This window comes from Boleophthalmus pectinirostris, unplaced genomic scaffold, assembly GCF_026225935.1.
Source record: "Boleophthalmus pectinirostris isolate CB_2022bp ecotype Guang Dong unplaced genomic scaffold, ASM2622593v1 HiC_scaffold_5, whole genome shotgun sequence".
Lineage (NCBI taxonomy): Eukaryota > Metazoa > Chordata > Actinopteri > Gobiiformes > Gobiidae > Boleophthalmus > Boleophthalmus pectinirostris.
In genome coordinates, this window is record NW_026571404.1 from 40,109,673 (window position 1) to 40,126,040 (window position 16,368).

Consider the following 16,368-nt stretch of genomic DNA (forward strand, 5'->3'; position numbering starts at 1 on the left):
GGAAAAGGAGTGACTTTGGACCACTGTAAACTATTTGAAATGAGTAATTTTGTTGTTTTTAAGACAAGAAAAATCATTTAAATTTAAATATAATCTCATCATGTGTGTTATATAACTCCACAGACACAGACATGTTTTTATCAGCCAAAGTCAGAACTTCACAAACAGAGAGACACAACAGGAAGTGCACCAGGATGGAAATCAGGTTCAAACTCTCCCTCCTCTCTCACTTGGGCATCATGTCTCTATATCTCTATCTCTATTTTTATTTTTTTATGTATTATTCTCTATTTCCTCTGTCTCTCCTTTACTCTCACCTCTCTCTTCCTTCTCTCTCGTCTCTCCCCTTCTTCCCTCTCCTGCTTTCCAACCTCTCCCCCCTCAGTCTCTCGCTTTTCTGTCCTCTCCTTCTCTTGTACCTATTTCTTCACTGTCCTTCTCACTCTCTCTCCTGCTTCCTCTCTTTCTCTTCTAACTCTTCTTCCCTCTCTACTCTCCGTCATTGTCTAGTCTCTCTCTTTCTCAACACTTCACCCACCCTCCTCTCTCTCTACATCTCTCTCCCTCCTCTTCTCCTCTGTTTGCTGCTGTCTTTGCCTTTTCTCTGCTTCTCTCCTCTCTCCCGCTGTATTTCCCTCCTTCTCTCCTTCTCCTCTCTCTCTCTCTCTCTCTCTCTCTCTCTCTCTCTCTCTCTCTCTCTCTCTCTAAGTCGTCAGATAGAGCGGTGTCTTCTGTGTAAACATTGGCACTTGTAATGAGGTGCCATCTCCAGAGCGGAGCGGGAGAAGAACCGACAGACTTTAAACCAGAGAGAGAGAGAGAGAGCGAGAGCGGAAGGGAGAGAGGGAGGAAGAAGTGGAAAGAGGACGAGGAGAAAGAGCGGAACGACACAGGATAACATATGTGCTCATCATATATATAGAGAGAGGAAAGAGACGTGTCCTGTCGATTTGAGCTCCCTGGCTCTACTGCACATGCGCACGACCCCCAAGCACTGTTCCAGTTGAAATGCCGTCGATCTGAGCTCCCGAGGCTAAAGTGGAGTCACAATTCACATTTTAAAAGTGTTTTGGTTTTATTGTCTGTTTGGACCAGTTAAACATCGACGTGTGTGTTGATTTGTGGCAGAAAATCTTTGTTTGGATTTAAAGTTTGATTTTATGCTTATCATCGTATTTGATTTTGTTTCCATGTGTAGAAAACATTGTCACTTTGTTTAGAAAGACACTGTATAAATAAAATATCACTATATTATAATTTAATATAAAGATTTGAGTGTTTCCAGTCATTTCTTTCTCTTCGATAGTGGAGTCTTATTTGATAGAAAATATCGACCTGTGGAAATGAGCTCTGCCCAAATTCATCTAAATGAGTGAATAATGGTGATTTTACAGTGGGACATTATTCGATGGTTAAATTGTGCTGTAGATATGTGCTTCATTTAGTTGGAGCCTGTTTGAGCAGAATACGACTGTCCAAATAAACTACCTACACATATTTATATAAATGTCATAACTAAAGTATGAAGTGTGATCACCGTGTGGAAACAGCATCAAACCTGAGTTTCTAGTCCAAAGAAATATGTTATCAAAGTGGGAGGTCAGGGTCAGGGTTTGGCTTTACTGAATCTATGCAACTGTAAACGGAAAAATGTAAGGTGGCTTATTTCGACAGAGCTGTGTGACTCGATAAATATATAAAATATTGTCATAATTAATTGTATTGCTGTGATGAAATAATAAAGTAAATATTATATGTCTAGTATTTATTGATGTAGAATAAATGGTACATTTGTATAAAGCGCTTTTCCACCTTCAAGGAAAAACACTTTAACAATGAACCACTCACACATTCACACATTCACACATTCACACACATACACTGAGGGGATGAGGTGGGTTAAGTGTCTTGCCCAAGGACACAACGACATCATTCAGTACGTTTCACCTGCACTCACTCCGTCAGGTCAGAGTGGCATAAAGAGGGGGGAGGGAGGGAGAAAACTTTCAGGATTCTTCATGTGCGTAGGACAGAAATCTGTGCATGTTTGTCTGTAGTTTTATGTAGTAACATAAAATAAATATTCATAAACTCTTGAATGAGTCCAGTCGTACATAAAATATATTGTGTGTATTTATCCATCAGAATACAAATTGAAGTTACAACATTAAGAATTGCAATCATGAAATGAAAATTTATGATTACACTTTCTTCAGTACGAATACGAATTCACAGACGCAACTCGACAATACAAAAATACAACATCACTTCACAGACATTATTTATTGAGCAGAAAAAACATCGATCAAGATGCTGCACTTTTGCACTGCATACGGACTGAACCAGGACTGGTTTAGTCTGGTTTAGTCCTGGTTCAGTCCTGGTTTAGTCTGGTTTAGTCCTGGGATCAGTTCTGGTTTAGTCCTGGTTTATTCTTGGTTCAGTCCTGGTTTAGTCCTGGTTTAGTCTTGGTTCAGTCCTGGGATCAGTCCTGGTTTAGTCCTGATTTAGTTCTGGTTTAGTCCTGGTTTAGTCCTGGTTTATTCTTGGTTTAGTCCTGGTTTAGTCCTGGTTTAGTCTTGGTTCAGTCCTGGGATCAGTCCTGGGATCAGTCCTGGTTTAGTCCTGATTTAGTTCTGGTTTAGTCCTGGTTTAGTCCTGGTTTATTCTTGGTTTAGTCTTGGTTTAGTCCCGGTTCAGTCCTTTTTCATTCCTTTTTCTGTCCTGGTTTAGTCCGTAAAGTTCTGTAAAGTCCAGTTTGCAGAATACATCTACTGTAAAGACCTTCGAAGTCTCTGTGCAGTTATTGTTGTTTTTTTTTTTTGTTTTTTTTTCGCTTGGCCTCTCAAATCTTGTCCTCACACATTTTTGTCTTGAGTGTTGACAAAAGCGATGTCAGGATTTCCTCCCCCAGTCTCTGAAGCGCCGGGGTCAGGGTGATAGTCCTGATAACATATACTCTGGCCTCATGTTTATTCACAGCACCACTCCTCCTGGACGCTCCGACGCTCTTATCAAACGCACCCCTCACCACAGATAGCGCTGTGAACCTGCCCGCGTGTGTTTGCTTTCTACCCCTGACGCTCCCACCTGTAATCACCGGAGAAGAGCTGTGTGCCGGACCATTTCCTCCGCACTTTACGTATTCAACGAGTCCAAACACGAGCTGAGCGAGTACATAGACGGGGCACACAGATCGCATCATTTGGGAGATTGCAGAGCGCAGATCAGATGTGGCATTTTGAAGGAAATGGTGTTGGGATGAGAACGAGGAGGAGGAGGAGGAGGAAGAGGAGCTAATGCTAAGTCTGCAGCGCTGTGAGGAGCAGCGACGGGAAAACAAACTGAGGAATCGCCATGTTTGGGACAGGTTTGAGTTCAGATCTGCTCCTCTGGGAAAGTGTGGGTTTTGTAAAGCTGAGAAACACATACAAGGAGCATTTGACCAATCACACATCCACACAGAGAGGCAGTGTCAGGGAGTAACAGATTACATGTACCAGACTTACGTAATCAGAGTACAAATTATGAGTAACTGTATTTGGTTACAGTTACTGTTTCAGTGAGTGGTAATTGGATTACAGTTGCTTGGTTGAAATAAATGGATTACACAGAGGTATTTTCCTGTTTTCACTTTTTTTTTCCCCCCCGGTAATTCTACTCATTGCCGGACACTAAACCAGGTCTAAAACCAGGACTAAACCAAGACTAAACCAGGCCTAAACCAGGTCTAAACTAGGTCTAAACCAAGACTAAACCAGGTCTAAACCAGGTCTAAACTAGGTCTAAACCAAGACTAAACCAAGACTAAACCAAGACTAAACCAGGTCTAAACCAGGTCTAAACTAGGTCTAAACTAGGTCTAAACTAGGTCTAAACCAAGACTAAACCAGGACTAAACCAAGACTAAACCAGGACTAAACCAAGACTAAACCAGGACTAAACCAGGTCTAAACCAAGACTAAACCAGGACTAAACCAAGACTAAACCAGGACTAAACTAGGACTAAACCAAGACTAAACCAGGTCTAAACCAGGTCTAAACTAGGTCTAAACCAAGACTAAACCAGAACTAAACCAGGCCTAAACCAGGTCTAAACTAGGTCTAAACCAAGACTAAACCAGGTCTAAACCAGGTCTAAACTAGGTCTAAACCAAGACTAAACCAAGACTAAACCAAGACTAAACCAGGTCTAAACCAGGTCTAAACTAGGTCTAAACTAGGTCTAAACCAAGACTAAACCAGGACTAAACCAAGACTAAACCAGGACTAAACCAAGACTAAACCAGGACTAAACCAGGTCTAAACCAAGACTAAACCAGGACTAAACCAAGACTAAACCAGGACTAAACTAGGACTAAACCAAGACTAAACCAGGTCTAAACCAGGTCTAAACTAGGTCTAAACCAAGACTAAACCAGAACTAAACCAGATCTAAACCAGGTCTAAACTAGGTCTAAACCAAGACTAAACCAGAACTAAACCAAGACTAAACCAGGTCTAAACTAGGTCTAAACCAAGACTAAACCAGGTCTAAACTAGGTCTAAACCAAGACTAAACCAGGACTAAACCACAACTAAACCGGGACTAAAACCAGATCTAAACCAGTTAAGCCACTGTTATAAACTTGGACTCATATTTCTTGGGAAACAAAGGGTTAATATAATGGAATGGAAATGGACCAATCACAATTTATCTTCCAATGGAACGAAGTTTGAGATTGACAGTTGTCTTAACCAATCATATTTCATTGAGTTATGGGCGGGATCATATCACAAAATCTTCCGGACCTTCATGAATACCCTGTAATAGCGTTATGTAAGTGAGACTGCAGCGACAAAAACCACACTGGACACTTCGATTTGGATGCCTGGAAGAAGAAGAACAAAGAGAAAGACCCGTGTCCCGGTCGGAGCATCTCACGTGGTCAGATAAAAAGCGGAAAAAGTGCAAAGAAAAGACGTCAAACTTAAAGAAACGCACGCGGTGAACTTTTTCAAAATAAAAGCCAGTGAGAAACAGACACTTACAATAAAAACTAATTATAAAATAAAAGAAAAACTGTGTTAACGGCATTAAAATAATTGTTGGCGATAATGAATTAATGAGTTAAAGCAAAATGAACGCGTTAACGTGCCCGGCTCTAGTTTTAAGACGTACTGTGGAAGATTATAGCCAAAGGAACAAGGCCAAAGAAGAGTCAAGTTTGTGGAGATGCAAGCTCGCTCACGGTAACAACACATTTTCCCCAGTTTTTTAGTGCTATAAAAACACACACACGTTTTATTTTTATTTCACTGGGAGAGAGGGAGAGAGGGGAGTATAAGATAAATAGGATAAGATTTAAAAGTGTTTGTCTACAAATAACACAAATCTGGACTCTGGACTTGTTTTTGTTTTTTCCCTATGATTTTCACATAACTGTCATTATATTCTGTGTCATTTCTAACAAAATACTATAAATGAAGATCACTTTATGTTTTGCACCAATAATAACTCAGTATATATATATATATATATATATATATATATATATATATATATATATATATATATATATATATATATATATATATATATATATATATATATATATATAGACATGCACCAATACAATGTGTGTTTTTGTGAAGTTGGACATTTTAATTCCTTCTGGGTTAAAGGAGATGTTTTATATGTACAGGCTTAAACTGTTACTAAGCAACCATACCGTAAACAAGGGTCAAAGCTCAACTAACTGACAAAACAATTACAAGAAAACAGCTTTATTTAGTTAAATGAAGGTTTAAACTGTCAGAAAAGTTCTTCCTAAAGCAAAAGGGTAAACGGTCTCTGTAATTTGGCTGGAGTTTTTCCGTTGATGACATAAGCGGGGGGAGTTAGTTTTACAACTCAGAGCAGCTTTTTTATATTTTTGTACTTTTTTTTGCAAACTATTACTGAACTGATGTAAAACTATAATAAATACTGACCACACCTATTCACCAAATCAAGTTACAAAGCAGTTTGAGTCCACCTGTCTCCTAAAGCACGTCCGCTCCATATGCTCTCACACATACACACATGCACAAACACACTCATACACACACACATACATATTAGACTTCCCTCTTTTTAGGAGACATCACATTGATTTCCATTCATTTACTGGAGACGGATCTTTCCCTTGACCATAGTCACTACATAACCTTCCAGCGAGGTTCTATTTACTGAAAACATCGTATTAACATGTTCAAAACACAACACAATCCCAAGAATGAAACCACTGCACATCACATCAGGTTTGTCAAGTCTTATCGTACAGTTTTGTATCATGTTTTTGTATATTTATGGAGAATTGTGGTGTGGGAGTGTGGGTGATGTAGGTTTGTGGGTGGTGCACTGGAGAGAATCTTAGAGTAGAGTCCTGCAGTCCCGCGGGAGGTAGTGCAGTGCAGGAACACATTTTTAAAGATCATTGCGGTCGCAGGCTGGAGCAGGACTACACACTGTGGGAGCGAGTGGGTGAGTGTAAAGTAAAATATAGAAATTATTAATGTTTGCCTGTCATACAGAATTTGTGCTGGATGTTTTATTTGACATTAATAAAAACATTTTAGGCAGCCTAAACTTGCGGTTGTCTTCTAATCTCATGCACATTTTAGACAATTCCTTTCCACTTCTGTTTGATAGAGCTTAAGAAAGCAAAAGTCCCCATCTTGCGGAATTTGCAGGAGGAGAGCAGGACTGAAAATTACAATTCTTTGAGGGCAGGAGCAGGACTAAAAATTCTGACCTCTGTCTTACAGCTAAGTATAAGGAGGGTTCAAACAGGGGCCGGGTGAGATCTCTAAATTAATTGAACATCATGATGGGGGAACAGAGTTATAACATAGAAAGACATACAAAGCTCAAAAAAACAAATACTCCGTCTTTAACCTAAACCCTAATCACCGATTTAACTCTGACCTGAACTTGAAACCATGTTAATGATCAAATAATAAAAGATTTATGTCATGGACCTGATTTTTGTCCCCAGGAGAGACTCACACACACACACACACACACAGATACACACACACACACACACAGGGCATACCAGCACGCACTCAACAAGTGTGTGCTCTGTACGACAACTGTGCACAGACAGAACATTCCACACACACGTTTTCACTAATAGTTGAGAGTGGAACCACAGCTCGAACAAAACAAACACTTTTAGAATAGACAAACACTTTTTTCTATCCATCTTATTCCACCTCATCACTCGGGTTGTATTATTTTCTGTGGGGTCGATCTTGACAGCAAATAAATTCAATACGGAGCCGTTAAAGTCATTTTAAATCCCCCAGAGAATCAGTGCACTGTGACTTGTGGGTCACATGAAAATAGATCATTTTATACAAATGAACTTAATGTCAGATTTAACATGTTAAACTTTACACAAATTCTCCACTGACATGAATGAGATCCCTGGTTAATCAGAAGTGTCACCACAAAAAAGTGCAGTTCAGGTGTTTTAGAGACAAAAGTGAGCAGGTTGAATAAGGTGGATAGAGAAACATGTCCTCTGCATTTGACCCACCCTTCAATGAGCTAAACCTGTCTTGAGTCAGGACCGCCTCAGTTGGACAACTGTAGTGCATGTTTTGGGTTGATACGACAAACTGTGCCCAGAGGAAACCCACCCAGAAACAGCCTGGGAGTCAAACCTTCAACCTTCTGCTAACCACTCAGCCCTCATGCAGCCTTTAAAGATCATGTACATGTCTGGTATTTTTTTTACTTTATTCCAAACATTTGAATGAAGTGATTGTTTTGCTTTGCACAGCCTCCTGCTGCAGTGGATTCTCTATCAAACACACAAAGTAGCTTAAATGTTTTCAAATGAAACTCTTCAATAAAAAGTCTGTTTCTGTGCACACAGGAGAACGGTTTGTGCACAGCGTAAAAGCAGAGTGAGCTGCTCGCTCTGCTCACAGCTGTGGGTTTGAACAGGATCTTTTAGAAATACAAATGAAACATGAGGGAGAATAGATTTATAGATGATGCTCATGATATGTGCGTGTATGTGCGTGTATGTGTGTGTGTGTGTGTGTGTGTGTGTGTGTGTGTGTGTGTGTGTGTGTGTGTGTGCTGTTCCACATGAAGTCACATGACTGCACTCTGACATATGTTTGAGAAAATACGTTGTACTTTTTAAGAATAAATGCAGATCTTTATTGCCATGCTAATAGGACAGTACCTCACGATGCCCTGACACAGAACTGTGCAGCTTCTGTTTGAGCTTAAAGTGGCCGTGGGGAGAAGCAGCACCTCCTCACAGTAACTACGCCTGTTTTTACACAGATGTTGAGCAAGAACATGACATGTGTAACTAAATAACAGCAAAAGAGACAAATTAAACTTACAAAGTATACATTTATGGGAGGACAAACCTGCATTACATTACACACTGTACAAAATCATTCATAACAACATAAAATCCATTCACATCACTGCAGCATTTACAGCACACGAGCACTGAAGCACTGAAGGAGGGAAAACAGCACCATCTACAGGATGCACACTGCACTGTCACCACACACACACACAAACCTTGTCTTCTCACTCCTCATCTCCTCACTCCACATTTCCTCAAACCTCGTCTCCTCACTCCACATCTACTCACTCCACATCTCCTCACTTCTCAATCTTCGTCTCCTACGCACACACGTTCACACCACCTGCACCTACAGAGACTGAGAAAGCCTCCGGTCTGAACATCTCTGCTGTTATGAGACTTTGGGTTAGAACAGGCACTAGAGGAAGACAAGGAGGAAAAGGAGAGAGGAAGAGAGAGGAGGACTGAGCATGCACCAGGAGAAGGCTCGTGACCAAGCGTGTGACCCAGTGTGTGTGTGATCCACTGTGTGTGACCCACTGCATGACCCAGTATGTGACCCAGCAACAAGGAATGTGACATTGTGTGTGACCCAGTGTGTGTGTGACCCAGTGTGTGTGTGACCCAGTGTGTGTGTGACCCAGTGTGTGTGACCCAGTGTCTGACACAGCAACAGGGCATGTGACCCAGTGTTTGAGCCAGTGTGTGTAACAGTGTGTGTGACCAAGCGTTTGATCCACACAGTGTGTGTGACCCAGCATTTGACCCAGTGGGCTGGGACTTACCGAGGATGGGTGCCAGGCGGAAGATGTCGGACAGGCGGCTGTTCACAGGTTCATAGGGAGAGTCCTCCAGGAAGTCGTTCCCTGAAACAGAAGTGTGAGGTGTAATCAGAGTAGTAACAGAGTATTCTCAAGTCCTGAACAAAAGTTTAAAAAGGAGGTATTATGCAAAAGTGATTGAATAAATATGCTTTCTTGTTATAACATCCCTCATCAAAAACATGCCTGAAGAGGTTTCATGTCTTCCATGCATGTTTGAGTAATCTAGTGATCTCTTTTTTTAAACTCTACTTACAGTTAGCAGTATGTCTACAAGCCCACATCACCTGCCACAGGGACATTTTTCATAAATACATAAAAGCAGGATACTAAACAATACACTACAACTTCACAGACCAGAGACTGCAGTAGTTTCATTGCTGGATACACACTGATTGTGTAGTGATAACGCTCTGAAGGGGGAGTGACTTTTTCACATTATAATAAGCTGTTTTCAGCACATTTCATCAAAACAATAGAAGGTAACAAGATGATCTGAACATGTTCTGTGTTAGCTCCTCTTTAACATCAAGTTAAATCTATAAATATCTTCAAGTACAATGTCATCCTGGCTTCTCAGTAAACACGCTGCAGTGGAGAGCAGCAGGTCTGCAGCGCTGGTCATTGGGCGTCTGATGGTTTAACCCAGATGTGCACACATTTATAATCAATATAGTCAATTGTAGGAGAGTGAATGAGGTGTGGCTTCTCACTGGTCCCAGAGCTCACAACTGAACTATCTCTATGGAGCAGTGGGAGGGATTGGGACATGAGGAAAATGTGTGACTTAAACTGTTAATAACATATGATGTATTCTGGTTCATATTTTTCTATTTTCTGATCTCTGTTATAATGTTTCCTCATCACAAACAGACCTGAAGTTGTGTTTTGTTTCATTCATACATGTTTAACACACAAATCCTGCACATTTAGGCTGTGTTCTTCAGAAAACACTGTTCCACCTTATGATGTCATGTGTTAATACAGGAAGTACACCACTGTGTTTTTAAAATCCATACATCTTCACTAGAATCATTTGGATAAATTAAGACCTTGAATTGCTGAATCTCTGCTGAACTAAAGATAAAAGGAGCTGTTCCATTGAAAACTACACACAACATGACATCACAAGGTGGAACAGAGCATTTTGAGCTTTGGAAATGTAGATGGACTAATAATGCAGGATTACTCAAACATGTGAATGAAACAAAACACAAATAAACACAACTCCAGGTGTTTTTGATGATGTAACAGCTTTCTAAATGCATTCACGTATATGTGGCAGGAAATGTGGCAAAAGAACTTCCAGAGGAAACACTGAGACCTTCCAGAGGAAATACTTTGAGGTAATTAACCATTTCATCACCAACTGAAACAAAGGAACAGAGTGTGAACAAAGTTGCTGAGAAACAAGTTAGGTCCTAAATCAGAATCGTAAAGGATTGTGTAGTGTACGACAAGCTCAAGAATGGACCAACTGATTAATCCATTTTTCAAAGAGTTTTGGTCCATTTTGTTACAAGAAAACTTCATCTTTTTGTCACCACTGTCCAGTCTACATCTGCATGTGTAGTAGTTGCTGTTTGTTTACCCCATGCCTGGCCCTCACGCTGGCCCCCATGTGACACACTCTATTTGGGTCAGTCGATTTCCTCCCCGGCCCCCACGCCTGATTAAGCAGGCCGCTCAGCTAGGAAAGCCACCCCCTCTCCCCCCTCTCACCCCCCACCCCTCCTCCCCCACTCGCTATGGTGACCACTGGAAGACAGGCTAACCGGAGCGAAGACCTCTCACGCCCCATCAGCCACACGCAGCGCCGTAGAGGAGGAGGAGGTCACCAACACACCACCAATTTGGACGAGTTTGTTTGCGTCGCCGGCGGACAGTCACGGAGAGAGATCAGATACTGTGGGTATATGAGTGTTGTGGGTGGGGTCAAGTGCCAGAGGGGGTAAGGGATGGGGTTAAAAGTGGGGCAGTGGGAGGAGCTGAAAATGACACCCAAAACAAATAAATATTGATTTCATTCCCGTCATCCAAAGCTGAAAGTTTGAAATTCCCTTTATTTGTACCACTACTTTGTACTTCAACTGGAGCAATTATTATCTTGAAATACCTCAAGTCCATTTTTGGCTCCTCTACCCTCTCAGTGTAAGTGTGAGCCATAACCTTAATAAAGCATGACCAAAGACTTCATTTAGAATGAACAAATGCTTTATTAGAATGACTTAATAACCACTTAAAGCAACACTGTGTAACTTCCAGGCGGTCAAGGAAGCCAAAAGAAGAGGCCTAGAGGCCAAAAGAGTCAGGTTTATGGAGATGCAAGGCAATCACAGTAAGGATGTTCTCAGTGTAAAAACAATAACCTAACAACATTTTTAACTGTAGTCTATTTTTTGGGCTAAAAAGTTACATGGTGGTGCTTTAATTAAAGGGTTTGGGGTTTTGAAGCCTGAATCTGTATAAATGATCTGTGCCTCATGAAAGGTCCTGCACCTGATTTTGTCTCATGTATTTGAGTAAAATGTGTCCTGCCCCAGGACAAATACAGTGTATAAACAGCTCCTGAGGTCAAAATACGTCTGCTAGTCTAAAGCCTTTTATTGTTCTGAATCATCAGGAAGTGCATGTTAGCATGCAAGCTGCAATCCTAACACACACCAGGATGCTTTGACACGCTGTCACTCTAACACACATACACACACCCACACACTGTAAACAGTGCACAGAGAGACACAGAGACACAGAGACATTGGGAGACAGAGGTGCAGAGAGACAGCACTTCCACTCTGTGCAGAGAAAGTGGAGTGTGTCAGTAAAGTGGCTGTAGCTGGAGCTCGTGCTCACAGCAGCTCCTCTGCTCTGCTCTCACTCTCACTGTGTCAGTTTAGAAGTGTGTGTAGAGAAAACTCCTCCTTACAGCACCACACCTCAGACGTGTGGAAAGATTCTCAAGAGCTCACATGCCCCGGGATCAGTGTGTGCACTTTATGATTAAAAGTGTGTGTATGTACATGTCTGTGTGTACCTTGCAGTGTCTGGTAGATTCCCCAGGAGATGTATGTGTGTGTGTGTGTGTGTCTTTGCGTACGTGTGTGTATATGTGTGTGTGTGTGTGTGTGTGTACGTGTGTGTGTATGTGTGTGTGTGTACGTGTGTGTGTGTGTATGTGTGTGCATACATGTGTGTGTGTGTGTAGGGGTGTGTGTGTGTGTGTGCGTACATGTGTGTGGGTGTAAGGGTGTGTGTGTGTGTGTGTACATGTGTCTGTGTGTGTACATGTGTGTGTGTGTGTGTGCGTGCGTGTGTGTGTGTCTGTACATGTGTGTGTGTGCGTACATGTGTGTGTGTGTAGGGGTGTGTGTGTGTGTGCGTACATGTGTGTGTGTACATGTGTGTGTGTGTGTGTGTGTGTGTGTGTACATGTGTGTGTGTGCGTACATGTGTGTGTGTGTGTGTGTGTGTGTGTCTGTACATGTATGTGTGTGCGTACATGTGTGTGTGTGTAGGGGTGTGTGTGTGTGTGCGTACATGTGTGTGTGTACGTGTGTGTGTGTGTGTGTGTACATGTGTGTGTGTGCGTACATGTGTGTGTGTATGTGTGTGTGTGTACGTGTGTGTGTATGTGTGTGTGTGTGTGTGTGTTGTGTGTGTGTGTACATGTGTGTGTGTGTGTGTGTGTGTGTGTGCGTACATGTGTGTGTGTGTAAGGGTGTGTGTGTGTGTACATGTGTGTGTGTGTGTACAGTGTGTGTGTGTGTGTGTATGTGTGTGTACGTGTGTGTGTGTGTGTGTGTGTGTGTGTGTGTGTGTACATGTGTGTGTGTGTGTGTGTGTGTGTGTGTGTGTACATGTGTGTTGTGTACATGTGTGTGTGTGTGTGTGTGTGTGTGTGTGTGTGTGTGTGTGTGTGTGTGTGTTGTGTGTGTGTGTGTGTGTGTGTGTGTGTGTGTACATGTGTGTGTGTGTGTGTACATGTGTGTGTGTGTGTGTGTGTGTGTACATGTGTGTGTGTGTGTGTGTGTGCGTACATGTGTGTGTGTGTGTGTGTGTGTGTGTGTGTGTACATGTGTGTGTGTGTACGTGTGTGTGTGTGTGCGTACATGTGTGTGTGTGTGTGTGTGTGTGTGTGTGTGTGTGTGTGCGTACATGTGTGTGTGTGCAGGGGTGTGTGTGTGCGTGCGTACATGGGTAATGGTAAAATGGTAAATGGTCACATTTTTCTACAGCGCTTTTCCACCTTCAAGGCACTCAAAGTGCTTTACAACAAGGAACCACTCACCAGTGTACACAGACACTGTGGGCAAGGTGGGTTAAGTGTCTTGCCCAAGGACACATTGACAGCATTCATTTGTGGGAGCTGGAATCACACCAGCCAAACTGTGGGTCAGTGGATCTGACCACTCAACCTGTGATGTTTATGTCGAGAGCTGGATTCGAACCGCCAACCTTCAGATCAGTGGGCGAATGCTCTACCAACTGAGCTACTGCCGCCGTGTGTGTGTGTAGGGGTGTGTGTGTGTGTGCGTACATGTGTGTGTGTGTAGGGGTGTGTGTGTACCTTGCAGAGTCTGGTAGATTCCCCAGTAGATGCGCAGACAGTTCTTCTCTTTCTTCATCCCTCTCTTGCAGCGGCAGTTGTACAGGGGGCTCTGTTTGAGGGCGTCGATGGCGGCGCGGCACTCGTCTTTACCCTCCAGAGACGGGCCCAGGCTGGGGTTGGCGTCTTTACCCCCAGACACACACTGTCTCATGGTGCGGTACTTGGAGCTGCAGGCCGGCTCCCTCAGACACTGCTCACTGGCCCTCACACAGTCCACACGAGGAGAGGGCGAGCGCGGGGGGTCCGACGCCACACACAGGACCACTGCACACGGACAGTACTGTCATTACTTATCATGCAGCAGATGAAATATTTCTAGTTATTTTGGAGCTCAATAGACATTTTCTTCGCAATAGTGAGAGATTTTGATGCACTCAGGTCAGACTCGAGCTATAAACGAGATGAAATCAGTTATATTGCTCATTATTGGTTAATTCTGCAAGTTATTTGTTGTCAGTGCTATAAACCCTCTTCTACCAATGAGCTTTCAGCCTCCTGAAAGTTTTTTACTTCAGTTATTTTGAGTTTATTTTTTGTTTACTGCAGTAAACAAGTGTCATTCATAGATTTAATGCTTCAGTGACAATCTACAGTGTAAATAATCATGAAAATAAACAAAAACAAAAATCTTTTTTTTTTCATTCTCATTACTGTTTATTTTGTACGATCATAAACTATAAACATTGTGTCTACGATAACATTATTATTAGTTTGTATGACCATAAACAAAAATATGTTTCTGCGTGTGTATATGTGTGTTATTTATATGTGTATAAACATTTATACTGAATATATATACTGATATCTATGATGTGTATATGTATGTATGTATGTATGTTTGTATGTGTGGATATGTTTTTGTATATATGTGCGTATATTTCTGCACATGACAGGTAAGCACTCCAAAGGTGATTAAAAAAAAAGTGAACCAGGTGATTATGTAAAACAGTTGAGGTCTCTATAAGTTTTTTTTTTTATTTATTCTACTCTTTTTGAGCACCAGGTCCCAAATATGTTCATGTACACATCACTATTTTTGTTATTGTTTTTGAATTTTGTTTATACCTAACTCAAACAGATACATGAAATGAAATGAAGAAAAAAATCATGAATGAAAAAGTGTGTCCAAACTTTTGATTGGTATAGTTTTATATCTACAACATTATGATACTTTTACAGATTTTTGAGCCTTATTGCACACTTCTTCTTTTTTGCTGCCTTAAAGGGCCTGTACTTGACGTCTGCATTTAATTATAAAGCATTTTATTGTCAATCCTCACCAGCCCTCCGCCGAGTGCCACATTCACATTAAACACGATGGTCAAGTGTCTTGCCTAAGAACACAACAACAGTTTCTACTAGAGCCATCACTGCTCCAGAGTGGCACCTGCCGTTCTCAGCGCTCTCCCATCCAAGCACCAACCAGACTCTGTCCTGTTACCAAAAGAGATGTGAGCAGATGAGGCTTTGACAGGGAAGTCTGGACGTTTACATCATAAATACATCCAGGTCAAACTACAGGGTGAACCACTTTTACACACTCTGTCCCCACAGAGACACAGGGAGGGCATCTGACACACAGGAACATATGTCAATCAGTCCGAAGTGAACTACTATTGCAACTGTAACTCCAGTAGTGTTAAAGTGCATGTGACAGATGAGCATGCACGATAAACAGCAGCATATCTGACCAGAACTCTTCCAGTTTTTTTGTTTTGTGGTGGGTTGAAGTTTGTTATTTGGTTCCTGGTTGGACACGGGCAACAGATGTGACATATGTAGAGGTAATTCCAGAACTGTTACCTAGCAACCATAATGTTAACAAGGGCCAAACATCTCTAAATTACTAGGGATGTAAAAATATCCACATTTCTCAGTACAGTATTTTCATGATATGTATCTCACAGTACGATATTTACTGAGATATTTTGCAGAAACTAACACAACTGTGAATATTCTACTTTTCTGTCATAATCCAAATAATTAAGATTTAAAAGTGCTTAATAGCAGTTGTTTTATCATGTAGATTGGATGAAAACAGAGCAAAGGATCATGGTCTGTGTAGTTCTGTCTGTTTTTAAGACGTTGCTGCACTATAATAATAATGCATCAGTTTTATACAGTGTTTTTTTGGACACTCAGACGCTTTACAGATCATTATTCATTCACTCCAGACCCGGTGGTGGTAAGACACTACTGTAGCCACAGCTGCCCTGGGGCAGACTGACAGAAGTGAGGCTGCCAATCTGCACCATCAACCACCTCTGACCACCACCAACACTCAAATACACACCACTTTCATACTAGGCAATGAGGGTGAATTGTCTTGCCTAAGGACACAGTGTCAGCTTTTTACAACTGAAGCCCCACTGCAGCACCTGATTTTCCCAGTGTCTCCCATCCAAGTACTGACCAGGACCTGCTGAGCTGATCTGACAGGATCAGACTTTGACAAGTTGGTATGGCCACAAATAACAATAATAACAATGAATTTAAGCAAAGAAACTTGTAATTTGATATACTGTGACAGCCCACGATATCACAATATTTTGGTTATTGTTACATTGATATAAATTAT

General features: G+C 41.6%; 1 protein-coding gene across 1 annotated transcript in view; it reads right to left on the minus strand.

The window, feature by feature from the left end:
• The window catches only part of gfra1a (gdnf family receptor alpha 1a), a 176,276-nt gene that overhangs the window by 155,613 nt on the left and 4,295 nt on the right, over positions 1-16,368 (minus strand). The window contains 2 exon segments of the mRNA XM_020917523.2: positions 9,149-9,229; positions 13,749-14,054. Coding sequence (XP_020773182.2) covers positions 9,149-9,229; positions 13,749-14,054 — 387 coding nt within the window.